The sequence below is a fragment of the Girardinichthys multiradiatus genome, chromosome 9 (genome assembly GCF_021462225.1).
Source record: "Girardinichthys multiradiatus isolate DD_20200921_A chromosome 9, DD_fGirMul_XY1, whole genome shotgun sequence".
In the NCBI taxonomy this organism is placed as follows: domain Eukaryota; kingdom Metazoa; phylum Chordata; class Actinopteri; order Cyprinodontiformes; family Goodeidae; genus Girardinichthys; species Girardinichthys multiradiatus.
This window is the reverse complement of record NC_061802.1, coordinates 6,299,196-6,313,394: the sequence shown is the minus strand read 5'-3', so window position 1 is coordinate 6,313,394 and position 14,199 is coordinate 6,299,196. Positions and strand designations below refer to the sequence as shown.

Below are 14,199 nucleotides of genomic sequence, written 5' to 3'. Positions count from 1 at the left end.
AGGTTGTTGTAACAATGAAGGGGACGACGTCTCTGGTCACAGGTAATTAGGTGGTGTTGCAGAAGAATGAATCCTAAATTATGGCCATCAATCTTTTGAAGCATGCAGTGTTTGATGTCAGATGATAAAACATCTATTCTATTCAGCTATGCTACCTTGTCCATAAAGAACTCTCAGAAAACACAAACAAGTATTATTTAGATGACGATATAATGTGAGAGGTTTGCTCAGCATCCATCCCTACTATTATTACTAACACTCAAGTAACAAACCAGTGTGATTTCATGGAAGGTTCTCCATAAAAATGTTCAGGGTCCTCTGGTATGTGGACCTGTTAATCAGCAAATGTGTTTCTTCAACTAAAGATAGGCAGCCTAAAGCTAAAAACAAGTACACGATTCTGGTTAAAGGTGACAGAATGATGGACATTGTACAGAATACTGTCTTTGTTTGCATTAATTCAAAATTAACACACATTTCAATCAGTATTGTATGTAAAAGAATCAGTTAAAAAACAAGTTTAAACCTGTTTTCAAAAGCTCCATTTATGGATACGTTTATACAAAACCTCTTCCACAGAGATCTATTTTGATCCCCCTTTTGGGCTTGAAATGTTAAGAAACTGGTAAACTTTGGCATCCTTGGTAAATATGTATAAAAAAGTGTTAAAATAAACAAATCTTTTATTGTGGTAGCTAACTGTCTAACTGAAATGTTTTAAAAAAAAAATCCTTTCATTTAAGTACATTTATAAAATTTAGAATATAAAGTACTATAATCGATGTCTGCTTGTAATTTAGCTTTTGTAAATGTTTTGTGTGATTCTTGTTAAGTGGCCATCTTGGGGTTCCTCTTTGTGTATTCATTGTATAGTGTCTTATAAGCCTATGTAGGCTGGGCACCATGAGACCTTCAAAATATAGAAGGCTGAGGGCCATGACACACCTTCAGTTCATGGTCTCTCCTGGGGATGTCTCCTGGTATTCGTGCACAGCGAATCAGAGTGCCTGAAAATTTTACCTGTTGATTACTCTGAAGACTTACTAGAAAGTACAGCCTTTATTTTGATTCCCAACATTCAGGTTAACTCATTGTTCATTGTTCATGGCTCATCTGTTTGCTATGGCTTTTTGTGGGTTTTTTTTTTTTTTTTGCATTTGTGCATAAGTTCTATGTTTATTTTATTGACTTAAATTGAGTTTTGTTTATGAGCAGAATTCTCGCCTGGCAAATCAGTTAAATGGCTTCTACTGCAAGTATGAAAAGCAGCAGTTCACACCCCAACCCAACTCCTCCACATCCCATTCAGACACAAATTCTTGCACTACACCAACCACCCTCCTACCTTCAGATCCCTGGCCTTCACTGGATCTCAGAGGAAGATGTAAATAGGCTCTTTCAGCACCTGAAAACAAGGAAGGCCTCAGGACCTGATAATGTCTCCCCATCATGCCAGAGAGCCTGTGCTGGCCAACCGGCACCCGTCTTCAACAAGTCACAGGAGCTGTGTAAGGTTCCCTCCTACTTCAAACGTTCCACCATCATCCCAGTACACAAGAAACCCACCATCACAAGATTAAATGACTACAGGCCTGTCGCCCTAACGTCTGTGGTCATGAAATCCTTTGAGCGACTGGTGTTGAAGCATCTGAAGGACATCACAGGCCCCCTGCTGGACCCCCTGCAGTTTGCCTACTGGGCAAATAGATCGGCAGATGATGTAGTCAAATTAGGACTACACTTAATCCTGCAACATCTCGACCACCCACGGATGTACAACAAGGCCCTGTTTGTGGACTTCAGCTCAGCCTTCAGCACTATCAACCCAGACATCCTCCACCAGAAGCTCATCCAGCTCAAAGTCCTGGCCTTCCTGAAGGACTGGCAGCAGCAGGTGAGCCTGGGGAGCATCTTCTCCCGCGCAAGAAACAACAGCACCAGCGACCCCCTAAGGTGTGTTCTCTCCCCACTCCTCTACCCCCTCTGCACAAATGACTGAATCCTCAGTGATGAGTCTGCATACAGACAGGAGGTGGATCAGCTGGTACACTGGTGTGGTCAGAAACCACCTGGAACTTAACCCACTCAAGACTGGAGATGATGCTGGACTTTTGGAGAATACCACCCCGATACACCACCCCTCACCATCCTCAACAAAACTGTATCTACTGTGGACCACTTCCAGTTCCTAGGAACCACCATTTCCCAAAACCTGAGATGGTCCTCACACATAGACAATGTTCAGAAGAAGGCCCAGCAGAGACTCTACCTCCTAAGGCAACTCAAGAAGTACAACCTTTCACAGGAGCTGCTGGTCATCTTCTACACTGCCATAATTTGGTCTGTCCTGTCTTCATCCATCTCAGTGGGGTTTGGCTCATCCACAAAACAGGACAGGTCCAGACTGCAATGAACAATTAGGTCTGCAGGATCATTTTCTCCATCCATGACTTGTAAAGGTCTGCAGAGAGGATAATCAGGGCTGACCTTCCCTCTATTCAGGACTTATACAGGTCTAGGGTCAGGAAAGGGACAGCTAAAATTTCTGCAGACCCCACACACACTGCACACAAACTGTTTATGATTTAATAAATTGATACTAGTGTACTAGTGTTCCTTGTTTGTCTGTACAAACTTTGCAATGAAGCTGATTTTGATTCAGATATATGAAATCTTCCATAGGACAACCTTCCTTTAGGTAACTCATCACAGTCTTTATTATACTCCTTAGCACAGCTTCTGTAGAGGTTCATACTATAGCTGCTTACAAAATATCTGAGAGTGGAAAACGTCAAACATAGAAATATGAGAGCTAGTAACTCCAAGGCAAGGAACCTCTGCTATCCACATAGAAACCTGACCACAGCAAATAATTCTTGGACAACATCATGGTGGGAAGTCTCGAACATCATCATGTCCATGACTATGCAGAAACGTTTACAGTTTCTGTTCAAGTGCATGTAAAAAAACTACAGGATTTTGTTTTGTAATTGAGTCGTCAGAACTGTTACCAGTTGTTTTTGCTCAGACATCTCATTAACTTTGGTCCCAGTCCAGGCTTGTTCCCTGAATTCTCTGTACTTACCATCTGGTCCAGAACCCGCAGAGATCCTGTATGGTCCAGAATCTGTAGTTATTCATATAATTCCTCTTGTCCCAACCTGATGACAATTTGACATCCCTTACTGCTACCTGATCCCGTTATTTAGTCAAGTTAATTTAATCCATACCTTAAAAAAGCTGAATTTATTAATAATGGGTTAATATTATTAGTTAATTCAACACAAATTGTGAATACCAGATGTTTTTGGTAGCACAAAATATCTTTCAACCACATCTGCTCTGAAATCTACCATCAACAAGTTTCACTCTTAATGTGAATGTGGGTTCAAGAAGCAAAAAATTACTTTTGAGCATTAATATAAAGCAACATTTTCTCATCAACAATTTAAATTATACAAGTATTTTAGCTGCACTCCCTTTGTGGAACTGAATCAAAGCTCAGAGGATTCCCTGGATCTCTAGATCTCCCTTTGACATTCATGTTTTATGTATATGCTCATACACCATGAATAAGTCAAAAGGTAATGAACAATCACAGTTTATTTTTACAATTCCGTTGTTGGGGTGACCTGGTTGTAAGTTCATCATTTATGCCAACTGAGACAGAAATAAACTGCAGAGACCAGCAGAAAGTGAGATGGTGGAAGTGAAAAGAGTGGGAGCAGAGGGACAGAATCTATCTCTCTGTACTCTCCCTCTGTGCATTTCCCTGCTGGCACAAAATGTGTGAAGGGGTTCAGCATATTAATATCTCCTATTAACCAGTGAACAATATGTATGTGTATTCATTTGTTAATTATGTAAGTATGTATGAAGAAATTGTGTTTGAGTTATTGATGAACAGGACATTTATTTGCACTTGGATAAGAGAAGTAGGTCTGTGTCCACATGAGCGTTCCTGTGTGGGCGTGTGCTTGCCATTGTTTATTCCTCTCTTCCCACATGCTTGTCTGTATGTTTATGTGCTCATGTGACTCACCGCTCCCTTCACCAGATGCTTTGCAGCCATCCTCATCATCACAATTGTCTCCACTGCTTCCATCTGTCTGTGTGCTCCCTCCGTCCTCTTCCTTCCCCCTTCCTCTGTTTTGGCTTGCCCAGCCGAGATCCACTAACAACTCCTTTGAAAAAAAAAAATCACATTTAGAAATGTAGACAGGTTGTTAGACATCTGGGTGAAGCAAGTTTGCAAAACATGTGTGGTTACCGCAGGACCACAAATGGTAGCCCTGCCTTGGATTAGTATTAAACCTATAAATATTCTGAAAGTCCCAATCTGATCCTTACTTTTACGTCTGGGCGTTTTTCAATTCAGTTTATGTCATGAGTCAAATTATCAACATGTCATATTAAAACAAAGAGTAAACATCCTAGTGTTAGCTTAACACTTCATTAAACAGCTCTGTATGAAAAAGTCAACTGGAGAAAGATGTTAGATTATTAAAACTCTAGCAGTTTTCTACAAAAATGGAAAATCTGTCCAACAGAAACTCCATATACTACAAATGATTTAAACAAGCAGCATCCCGAATGTCATTGGTGAGTGAGTTAAGTGAGATACAATCACAATACTAATGTAGAACATGTAATACTTAATGTATTGAACTAATGACGTGTACTGTTATTTTACTGCCTACCAAACCCACTGAAGCCACAAGTATAAAAATAGTCTTGATTTTAATGAAATAGACTATTTCCAGATGATTATTTTTTAATGCCTGAGATTAGTATCGAGTACCAAAAAATTCTGATTGAGCTATCCCTAAAATGTTCAATTGATAAACTTTGATACTTTGATATATACTTTGCTATAAATAATGATTGATTTGGATGAATCTGAGAAGACAGCAAATATCTATAATCCATAAGGCAACTTAGCTCTAATAATAACCTCATTTTTTAGATTTTTAATGACACCTAAGAAAAATCTAACTAAATCCCTGATTAAACAATTATAATTATACAGAAGAAAAGCCAACAATGTAAAAAAAAAAGAGCAAAGGACACAAATGACGCACAGAGCAAACAATTTTAATATCTAATTTTCTTTTTTTCTGAGTAATGTACAATTTTGTGTTGGGAATATGTTCTCATTGCTTGGTGAAATCTGGCAAAGGAGATATAAATTAGAACTAAACAGAGAGTCAGAGGTTGGTTTTAACTTCGCCTTGTTAGCAACTGAATATGTGGGAGATGCTGTTCCTGCTCAGTGCTAAACCCCCCTGAGGAGATGAGTTACATGTAACATGTAAATGTAACAAACATGTTTTGCATTGACTGAATTATAGAATGGTGTATTTCCCATCAATTCTAACATTGTCCACCAGTGCTTCAAAACGTGTTCTTTTTGAATATATAAAACGGGATACAAACAGAGGGGTTTGGCAGCTGTGGAAACACAAGAAGCCAAGATGCAAGGGGAAACCCAGAGATGGAGGGACAGACTGTGGAGTGATTCATCATTATTTCATTAGGGAGAATAAGAGCTGAAAAGGCAAAAAAAATAAAAAATACATTACATCCCTGTTTCCACCACAAGTGTTCTCTTAGTCATGTGGAAATGGAGTGGATGCACTTCTTATTCCAAATATTCCCATTTCCAAGGAAATCCAAAGATTGCAACAAATGAAGGACTCTGCAGGTCAATGGTGATGAGAAAGCAAAACCATGAACATACACCTATTCTACACTTACTCCATTGGCGACAAGAACTTTGATCATTGCAAGAACTGAATATAAGATCTCCCATTTCACTTACAAATGCATCCATGGAAATGTTCCTCTCTATCTCATAGATCTTCTCATCCCACAAACTACAACACACTTCCTCCGCTTCACACAATATAACTGTGTCCTTTTCCACAAAAACTATAGGAGAAAAGGAATTCTGTGCTGCCGCTGCCAGACTACTGTGAGGGCATCACAGCCTATGGACAGTTTAAAACATGAAAGGATTCAAGAATATTTGTTGTCCTACTGTCACATTTACATGGGGATGACAACCTGCACAAGATCAACTTATAGTTGCAGAAGCACCTATAGCTGTTGAAACAAGGTGATGATTTATGATCCTGTTTTTTGTTTTTTTTTATGAACAAAGAATTTCTAAAAGTGACTCAAAATGTACAACAGTTTTCGGTTGCTTTTAAATGGCAAAACGATCAGAAATATATGTTAAATATGTCTATTCTGGTAAAGCTGTTTATGAAACTGAGAATCCTTACTGTACTATTCATGTGGTTTTCTCATTTTCTGATGATAATCAGATATTTGCTTTGGGAAAGTTTGGTTATATGTCTAACAATAACAACATATTTTCCTCCAGGATTGTTCCACCACAGACAGATAGATATACATGTCCTTGATTACTTTACATCTCTGGAACTGGATAAATCAACTTCTTCCAGGTCCATAGTTGTGCTCTAGGAATTCGTAAGAACTATCATGGCAATTGCACAAGCCTTGAAGTGTTTACAACACTAAATAATGAGAAAAGGACTTTCTCCGCTAGGTATGAGCCATTTACAGTTATAAAGGTTTAAAAAGATGCAGTTCCAAAACCAAGGAAGTTTGTGTTTAAAACCCTTTAAATGAGGTGCCAGAGTAACCAGTTTTCTCTGGCTCTATGGAGCATAGAGCAATGAAGTTACATCTCTCTCTCATCTATTGCTTTACACTGCCGGTCAGCTGGCTGACAGAAGGCTACAACAGTAGACATTTACTCTTGCTTATAATAAAGACTAATTCGGCTGTGTACAATTATTTCCAGTTGCCAAAAACATAGTTGTGGTGTCAAAACAAAAGGTCCACCACCCATTACTCCTATTAAGGTAATCTCTGAAAACTACAGCTTGTAAACCACAACCTGGCTGGCAAGCTGTTTTAAACAAAGGTAATAAGATTATGTAATACATTTAGCTTTAATAATTTGATACCATGAAACTCCCCCTCATGCCTGAGTGCCGAAATGGTCCCCATTTTCACTTCAACAAGTCTCTGGAGCTGTGTGAAGTTCCGTCCTGCTTCAAATGTTCCACCTTCATCCCGGTTCCCAAGAAACACACCATGACTACAGGCTTACTGCCCTGATGTCTTTGGTCATGAAATCCTTTGAGTGAATGGTGTTAAAGCAACAAAAGCAGGGGTCTTTAGTCCTGGTCCTCAGAACCCATTGTCCTGCATGTTTTAGATATGTCGTCCACTATCAAGGGCTGCAGAGGCCTGTTAGTCACAAATTTATTTAAGTCAGGTGTGTGGAAACAGGGAAACACCTAAAAAATGAAGGACATTGGGTCCCAAGGTCCAGGATTGAAGACCCCTGATCTAAAGGAGATCTCATGCAAACCTCATGGACCCCTCCAGTTTGCTTATCATGCAAACAGATCTGTGGATGATGCAGTCAGTTTGGGACTACACTTCATTCTGCACCACCTCGACCAGCCAAGGACGTACGCCAGAATCATGTTTGTGGACTTCAGCTTGGCCGTCAACACCATCAACCTAGACATTCACCACCAGAAGCTAAAAGTGCTGGGCTCTACTTGTCAGTGGATCACTGACAGGTAGAGCCTGACTGACCGGCAACCGCAGGTGAGGCTGGGGAGCACCTTCTCATGCACAAGAACAATCAGCACCAGTGCCACCCGGTGGAGTGTTCTGTCCCCACTCTTTTTCTCTTTGTACACAAATGTAAATCACCTCAGCAGATCCATCTGTAAAAGTCCTGAAGTTTGCAGATGACACCACTATTATTTATCAGGAGATGGCTGGTCCACTGCTATTGTCAGAACCACCTGGATCTTAATCTGCTTAAGGCAGTGGAAATGACTTCCGGAGAACAATCCACCCCACAACCCACCCTCTAAAAGACTGTTGCCACTGTGGATCACTTCCAGTTCGAAGGAACTACCCTTTCTTGGGACCTGAGATGATCCTCACATATAGACACTGTTCTAAAAAAGACCCAGCAGAGACTGTACTTCCTGCAGCAAATCAAGAAATAAAACCTGCCATAGCAGCGGCTGGTCATCTTTTACACTACCATTATTCAGCCTCTCCAGTGTTTGTCCATCAATGTGTGGTTTGGCTCACCCACAAAACAGAGCAGGTCCAAACTGCAATGAACAATTAGGTCTGCAGAATCATTCTTTCCATCCATGACTTGTAAAGGTCTTGGGTCAGGAAGAGGGAAGCTAGCATCTTTGGAATCCCAGCACATCCTGGAAACTAACGTTTTAGAATTTCACCTTCAGGTCAGCGCTACAGAGCACTATTTGCAAAAACAAGCTGCCACAGAGACAGTTTATGTCACCGGGCTGTCTCTCTGATCATACAGTTAATATATATACAAAAACACTTTATTTTCCCCTTTTAAATAAAATATCTTCATTGAGGGCAAAGTATTTGTTTGTGTGCACAAACCTGGTGAATATGTCTGATTCTGATTATTTATGGTTAATATACTTCGTGCTTTTAACATAGCACTAAGTAGTTCGGGGAGAATGATATTGTCATCGTTTTTCTAGCTGCTTGACCCACATGCAAATACACTCAGGAAAACAGGAAAAGTTTTAACAAGTTTATTAAGAAATATTTTGTTTGCTGGAGAAACAGGAACTCGCCGCATGGAGAAAGGATCAATGGTAAGTAACAGGTAATATTCTGAATTGTTGATCTTGATATATTTTGGCTTACAGATGGTGATTAGGAGATCCGCCAGGGGGGAGGAGAAGTGAGATGATGGAAAACTCCGGGAGCATGTTGGGTAAATGAAAGGTCCAGGTAATTCTGTTTTACTTGCACTTGAGGTGGCACCAGGTGGATGATCTTGGAGGGGAGCATGGTGGAGGGTGAGCCAGGTTCGTTCACAGCAAGCCCGAGGAGACTTGAAACCCGAATGCAGCCAACTGAGAAGATAATCCGTGAAGTTCTCTTCCGTGAAGGGAGTCTGGATCTTCTGCATACGCAGACTGGATAAGAAGCTCTCAACTGGAGGTAACCTGGGAAGGAGGACACGAGAAGGTAAGTACTCAGAAATTAATCACAAGGAGACTTCTCTTGGCCAGCTAGAGTTACCACTGCAGGTTAACACTCAGGCGCCAGAGTGTTGGCAATGTTGGGTACTTAAGCTCATCTCCTGATGAGGCTGATGGAGAACACCTGTGACCTCAGCTCCTACTATGCGTCTGGTGCCATCTAGAGGTTGGATGGGGTTAGTAGCAGGTAAAACAGATGAACAGAAAGAAACTCCCAGAACTCCGACAGAACTCCCCCCTCAACGGCCGCCGCCTGGCGGCCCAGAAGAAGTGGAGGGAGGGGAGGAGAGGTAGTCAGAGATGAGAGACGGGTCGCAGATAAAAGTCCGGGGCACCCAGGTGCGGTCCTCAGGACCATAGCCTTCCCAGTCGAAGAGATACTGCCAACCGCGACCCCGCCAACGGGAGTCCACAATCTGTCGGACCGCATAGACTGGGTGCCCCAATCCATCCCTGGTGGGTGTAGGGGGTTCGGCCGGAGGGCAAGAAGGATTTGTGATGACGGGTTTGATCTGGGAGACGTGGAACGTTGGATGAATGCGGAGACTCGAAGGAAGCTTCAGGCGGACAGCTGTAGGACTGATAACTGCCTCAATCTCATACGGGCCAATGAACCTGGGGGCGAATTTCTTGGACATTCTTTTTAGAGGGATGTAATGTGACGAGAGCCAAACCTTCTGACCTCATGGGGAGCTGGAACCCTTTTCCTGTTTGCATACCTTTTGTTCTGCTCAGTGGTGCGTTGAAGGGCTTGTGCGGTGGCTGTCCAGATGTGTTTACAGCTGTCCAGATGTGATGACGTACAGAAGTGACTGAGATCTCTTTCTCGTCAGCAGAAAACAATGGTGGTTGGTAGCCCAGAGAAGCTTCGAAAGGGGAGAAACCTGTGGCAGCAAAAGTGTGAGAATTATGAGCGTTCTCAACCCATGGCAGGAATTGGCTCCAGTCTGTGTGGTTGGTTGATGTTAAACAACGGAGAATGGATTCCAGCTCTTGATTCATCCTCTGCGTTTGACCATTAGACGGAGGGCGATATCCTTAGGTCGAGATACTTTAGCTCCCATTGCTAAGCAGAATTGTTTCCAAACCTTAACTGTGAACTGAGGTCTGCGGTCGGAGAGGATCTCCAGAGGTATACAATGGAGTCTGAAAACATGCTTTACCAACAGTTGAGCTGTCTGAAGGGCAGAGGGTGGTTTTCTGAGGGGAGTGAGATGACAGGTCTTAGAGAAACGGTTAATAATAGCGAGTATGGTGGTCATACCTCTTGAAGTGGGAAGTCCGGTGACAAAGTTGAGGGCTATTTGTGACCTGGGCCGCTTAAGAACACAAAGGGGTTGCAATGGTCCTGCGGGTGGTTGGTTAGAGGACTTATTTCTAGCACAAATATTACAGACTTGTACACACTCTTTGACGTCCCTATGAAGGGACAGCCACCAAAACCTTCTGGAGACGAGGGCGATGGTTCGACTAGAGCCAGGATGGGCCGAGAACTTGGATGAATGGAACCAGAGAATCAGGCGGGACCGGACAGTTGATGGTATGTAAGTCCGATTTGGGGGTCCAGTTTCAGGATCCGGTTCATTTCTGAGGGCCTGGGATACCACATTTTCCACATCCCACATGAGGGTTCCAACAAAACAACTTTGTGGTAGGATAGGAGCAGGCTCCTTGTCAGAGTCGTCCAGAGAGAACTGTTGAGAGAGGGCGTCGGGCTTGATATTCTTGGAACCAGGTCTGTATGAGATCGAGAGGTTAAAACGTGAGAAGAAAAGGGACCAACGAGACTGGCGAGGGTTAATGCATTTGGCTGCTTGAAGGTAGGCTAGGTTTTTATGATCTGTCCATACCACAACTGGGTGTTCAGCGCCCCCCAGCCAATGACGCCATTCCTCCAGGGCCAGTTTTATTGCCAGGAGTTCTCGGTCTCCCACATCATAATTTCTCTCGGCTGGATTAAATCTGCGTGAGAAAAAGGCACAAGGGTGAAGTTTGCCATCAGAGTCAGAAACTTGGGATAGCACAGCCCCTGCTCTAATATCAGATGCATCAACTTCCAGTGTGAATTGTTTTGACGGGTTTGGATGAATGAGAATGGGGGCTTGAGAGAAACTGTCCTTGAGCTTATGAAAAGGAACATCTGCCTGTGGAGTCCACTCAAAAGGGTGTTTTGTGGTAGTCAGAGCGGTTAATGGGGCTGCAGTTTGACTGTAGTTTCTGATGAATCTTTTATAAAAAATTGGCAAAGCCCAAAAACCGATGAAGCTTTTTACTTGAATCGGGAGTGGGCCATTCGAGTACAGCCTTAATCTTGTCTGGATCTGAACGAACCTGCCCACCCTCTAGGATGAATCCGAGGAAGGTAACAGAGGTCTTGTGAAACTCACACTTTTCAGTTTTTACATATAGACGGTTCTCTAGGAGGTGTTTAAGGACCAAGCGGATGTGTTGTTGATGCTCTGAGAGGTTTCTTGAGTAAATGAAGATGTCATCTAAGTACACAAAAACGAAACGATCGATAAAGTTCCTCAGGACATCATTCACTAGGGCCTGAAATACGGTCGGGGCGTTACAGAGGCTGTTTGGGTAGAACAGCTGAATGTAGACAGGATGAGAGGCAGTTAGTGGACCAGGAACTCATTTAACAGTTAGACCAGTTAAGGAGTGGATTGTGCTTCTGGAGCCAGGGAAAACCTAACACTAGGGGATTCTGAGAAACAGCAAACACGAAGAAAGATATCAGTTCATGATGATTTCCAGAGATTATTAATTCTAAAGGCTTGGTCTTGTGTGTGATGTGTTGAAGGATCTCACTGTTAATGGCAGAAACCAGGTGAGGGATAGGAAGGAGTTCTGTGTCGATCTGAGCCTGTTCCACCAAGCGTTGGTCGATTAAGTTTTGCTCACTTCCTGAGTCAATGAGAGCTGATAAATGGAGTGAGTCTTGGGAGAACAAGATGGGAGCTGGTATGGTGAATCTGTTATTGGTAGGGGTGAAATGGTGGTCTGTCAGGTTCCCCTTTACAACTGGCGGACCCTCTCTTTTGGTCGCACTAGGCATAAGGCGATGAAGTGTCCGTGTGTGCAACAGTATAAACACTGCTTGGATTCCATTCTTCATTGACGTTCCTCTGGGAAAGCCGAGTCCAACCAATATACAGGTCCTTCTCAAAATATTAGCATATTGTGATAAAGTTAATTATTTTCCATAATGTAATGATGAACATTTAACATTCATATATTTTAGATTCATTGCACACTAACTGAAATATTTCAGGTCTTTTATTGTCTTAATACGGATGATTTTGGCATACAGCTCATGAAAACCAAAAATTCATATCTCACAAAATTAGCATATCATTAAAAGGGTCTTTAAACGAGCTATGAACCTAATCATCTGAATCAACGAGTTAACTCTAAACACCTGCAAAAGATTCCTGAGGCCTTTAAAACTCCCAGCCTGGTTCATCACGCAAAACCCCAATCATGGGTAAGACTGCCGACCTGACTGCTGTCCAGAAGGCCACTATTGACACCCTCAAGCAAGAGGGTAAGACACAGAAAGAAATTTCTGAATGAATAGACTGTTCCCAGAGTGCTGTATCAAGGCACCTCGGTGGGAAGTCTGTGGGAAGGAAAAAGTATGGCAGAAAACGCTGCACAACGAGAAGAGGTGACCGGACCCTGAGGAAGATTGTGGAGAAGGGCCGATTCCAGACCTTGGGGGACCTGCGGAAGCAGTGGACTGAGTCTGGAGTAGAAACATCCAGAGCCACCGGGCACAGGCGTGTGCAGGAAATGGGCTAAAGGTGCCGCATTCCCCAGGTCAAGCCACTTTTGAACCAGAAACAGCAGCAGAAGAGCCTGACCTGGGCTACAGAGAAGCAGCACTGGACTGTTGCTCAGTGGTCCAAAGTACTTTTTTCGGATGAAAGCAAATTCTGCATGTCATTCGGAAATCAAGGTGCCAGAGTCTGGAGGAAGACTGGGGAGAAGGAAATGCCAAAATGCCAGAGGTCCAGTGTCAAGTACCCACAGTCAGTGATGGTCTGGGGTGCCGTGTCAGCTGCTGGTGTTGGTCCACTGTGTTTTATCAAGGGCAGGGTCAATGCAGCTAGCTATCAGGAGATTTTGGAGCACTTCATGCTTCCATCTGCTGAAAAGCTTTATGGAGATGAAGATTTCATTTTTCAGCACGACCTGGCACCTGCTCACAGTGCCAAAACCACTGGTAAATGGTTTATTGACCATGGTATCACTGTGCTCAATTGGCCTGCCAACTCTCCTGACCTGAACCCCATAGAGAATCTGTGGGATATTGTGAAGAGAACGTTGAGAGACTCAAGACCCAACATTCTGGATGAGCTAAAGGCCGCTATCGAAGCATCCTGGGCCTCCATAAGACCTCAGCAGTGCCACAGGCTGATTGCCTCCATGCCACGCCGCATTGAAGCAGTCATTTCTGCCAAAGGATTCCCGACCAAGTATTGAGTGCATAACTGTACATGATTATTTGAAGGTTGACGTTTTTTGTATTAAAAACACTTTTCTTTTATTGGTCGGATGAAATATGCTAATTTTGTGAGATAGGAGTTTTGGGTTTTCATGAGCTGTATGACACAATCATCCGTATTAAGACAATAAAAGACCTGAAATATTTCAGTTAGTGTGCAATGAATCTAAAATATATTAATGTTAAATGTTCATCATTACATTATGGAAAATAATGAACTTTATCACAATATACTAATATTTTGAGAAGGACCTGTACACAGGTTCTGGACAAGGTGTAAGTGGTTCAGGGCGAGGTGCTGCAGCTGAGCTCAGAGGTGCCTGTGATCTCACAGCAAACCTTTCAAAACGTGACTTTCTTCTATCTCTCAATCTATTATCAACTCAAGTAGCTAAAGCTATAAATTCATTTAGAGACTTGGGTTCATCTAGCAAAACTAACCCATCTTTCAAAGATTCGTCAAGGGACTTGAAGAAAGTGGCTTTAAGAGCGCAAGTATCCCAACCTGAAGCAGCTGCTAGTGTACGAAACTCTATAGAAAATTCTGAAATTGGTTTGTTTTTGGTTCTAACGCCCACAGATGGTGGG

The 14,199-nt window shown here is 42.6% G+C and overlaps 1 protein-coding gene across 2 annotated transcripts in view; it reads right to left on the bottom strand.

Moving 5' to 3' along the window:
* Positions 1–14,199, bottom strand: part of LOC124873343 (glypican-5-like) — a 107,893-nt gene that overhangs the window by 30,405 nt on the left and 63,289 nt on the right. For both annotated transcript variants that reach the window (XM_047373913.1, XM_047373912.1), the window contains exon 9: positions 4,043–4,184. In XM_047373913.1, coding sequence (XP_047229869.1) covers positions 4,043–4,184 — 142 coding nt within the window. The remainder of the gene's footprint in view (positions 1–4,042; positions 4,185–14,199) is intronic.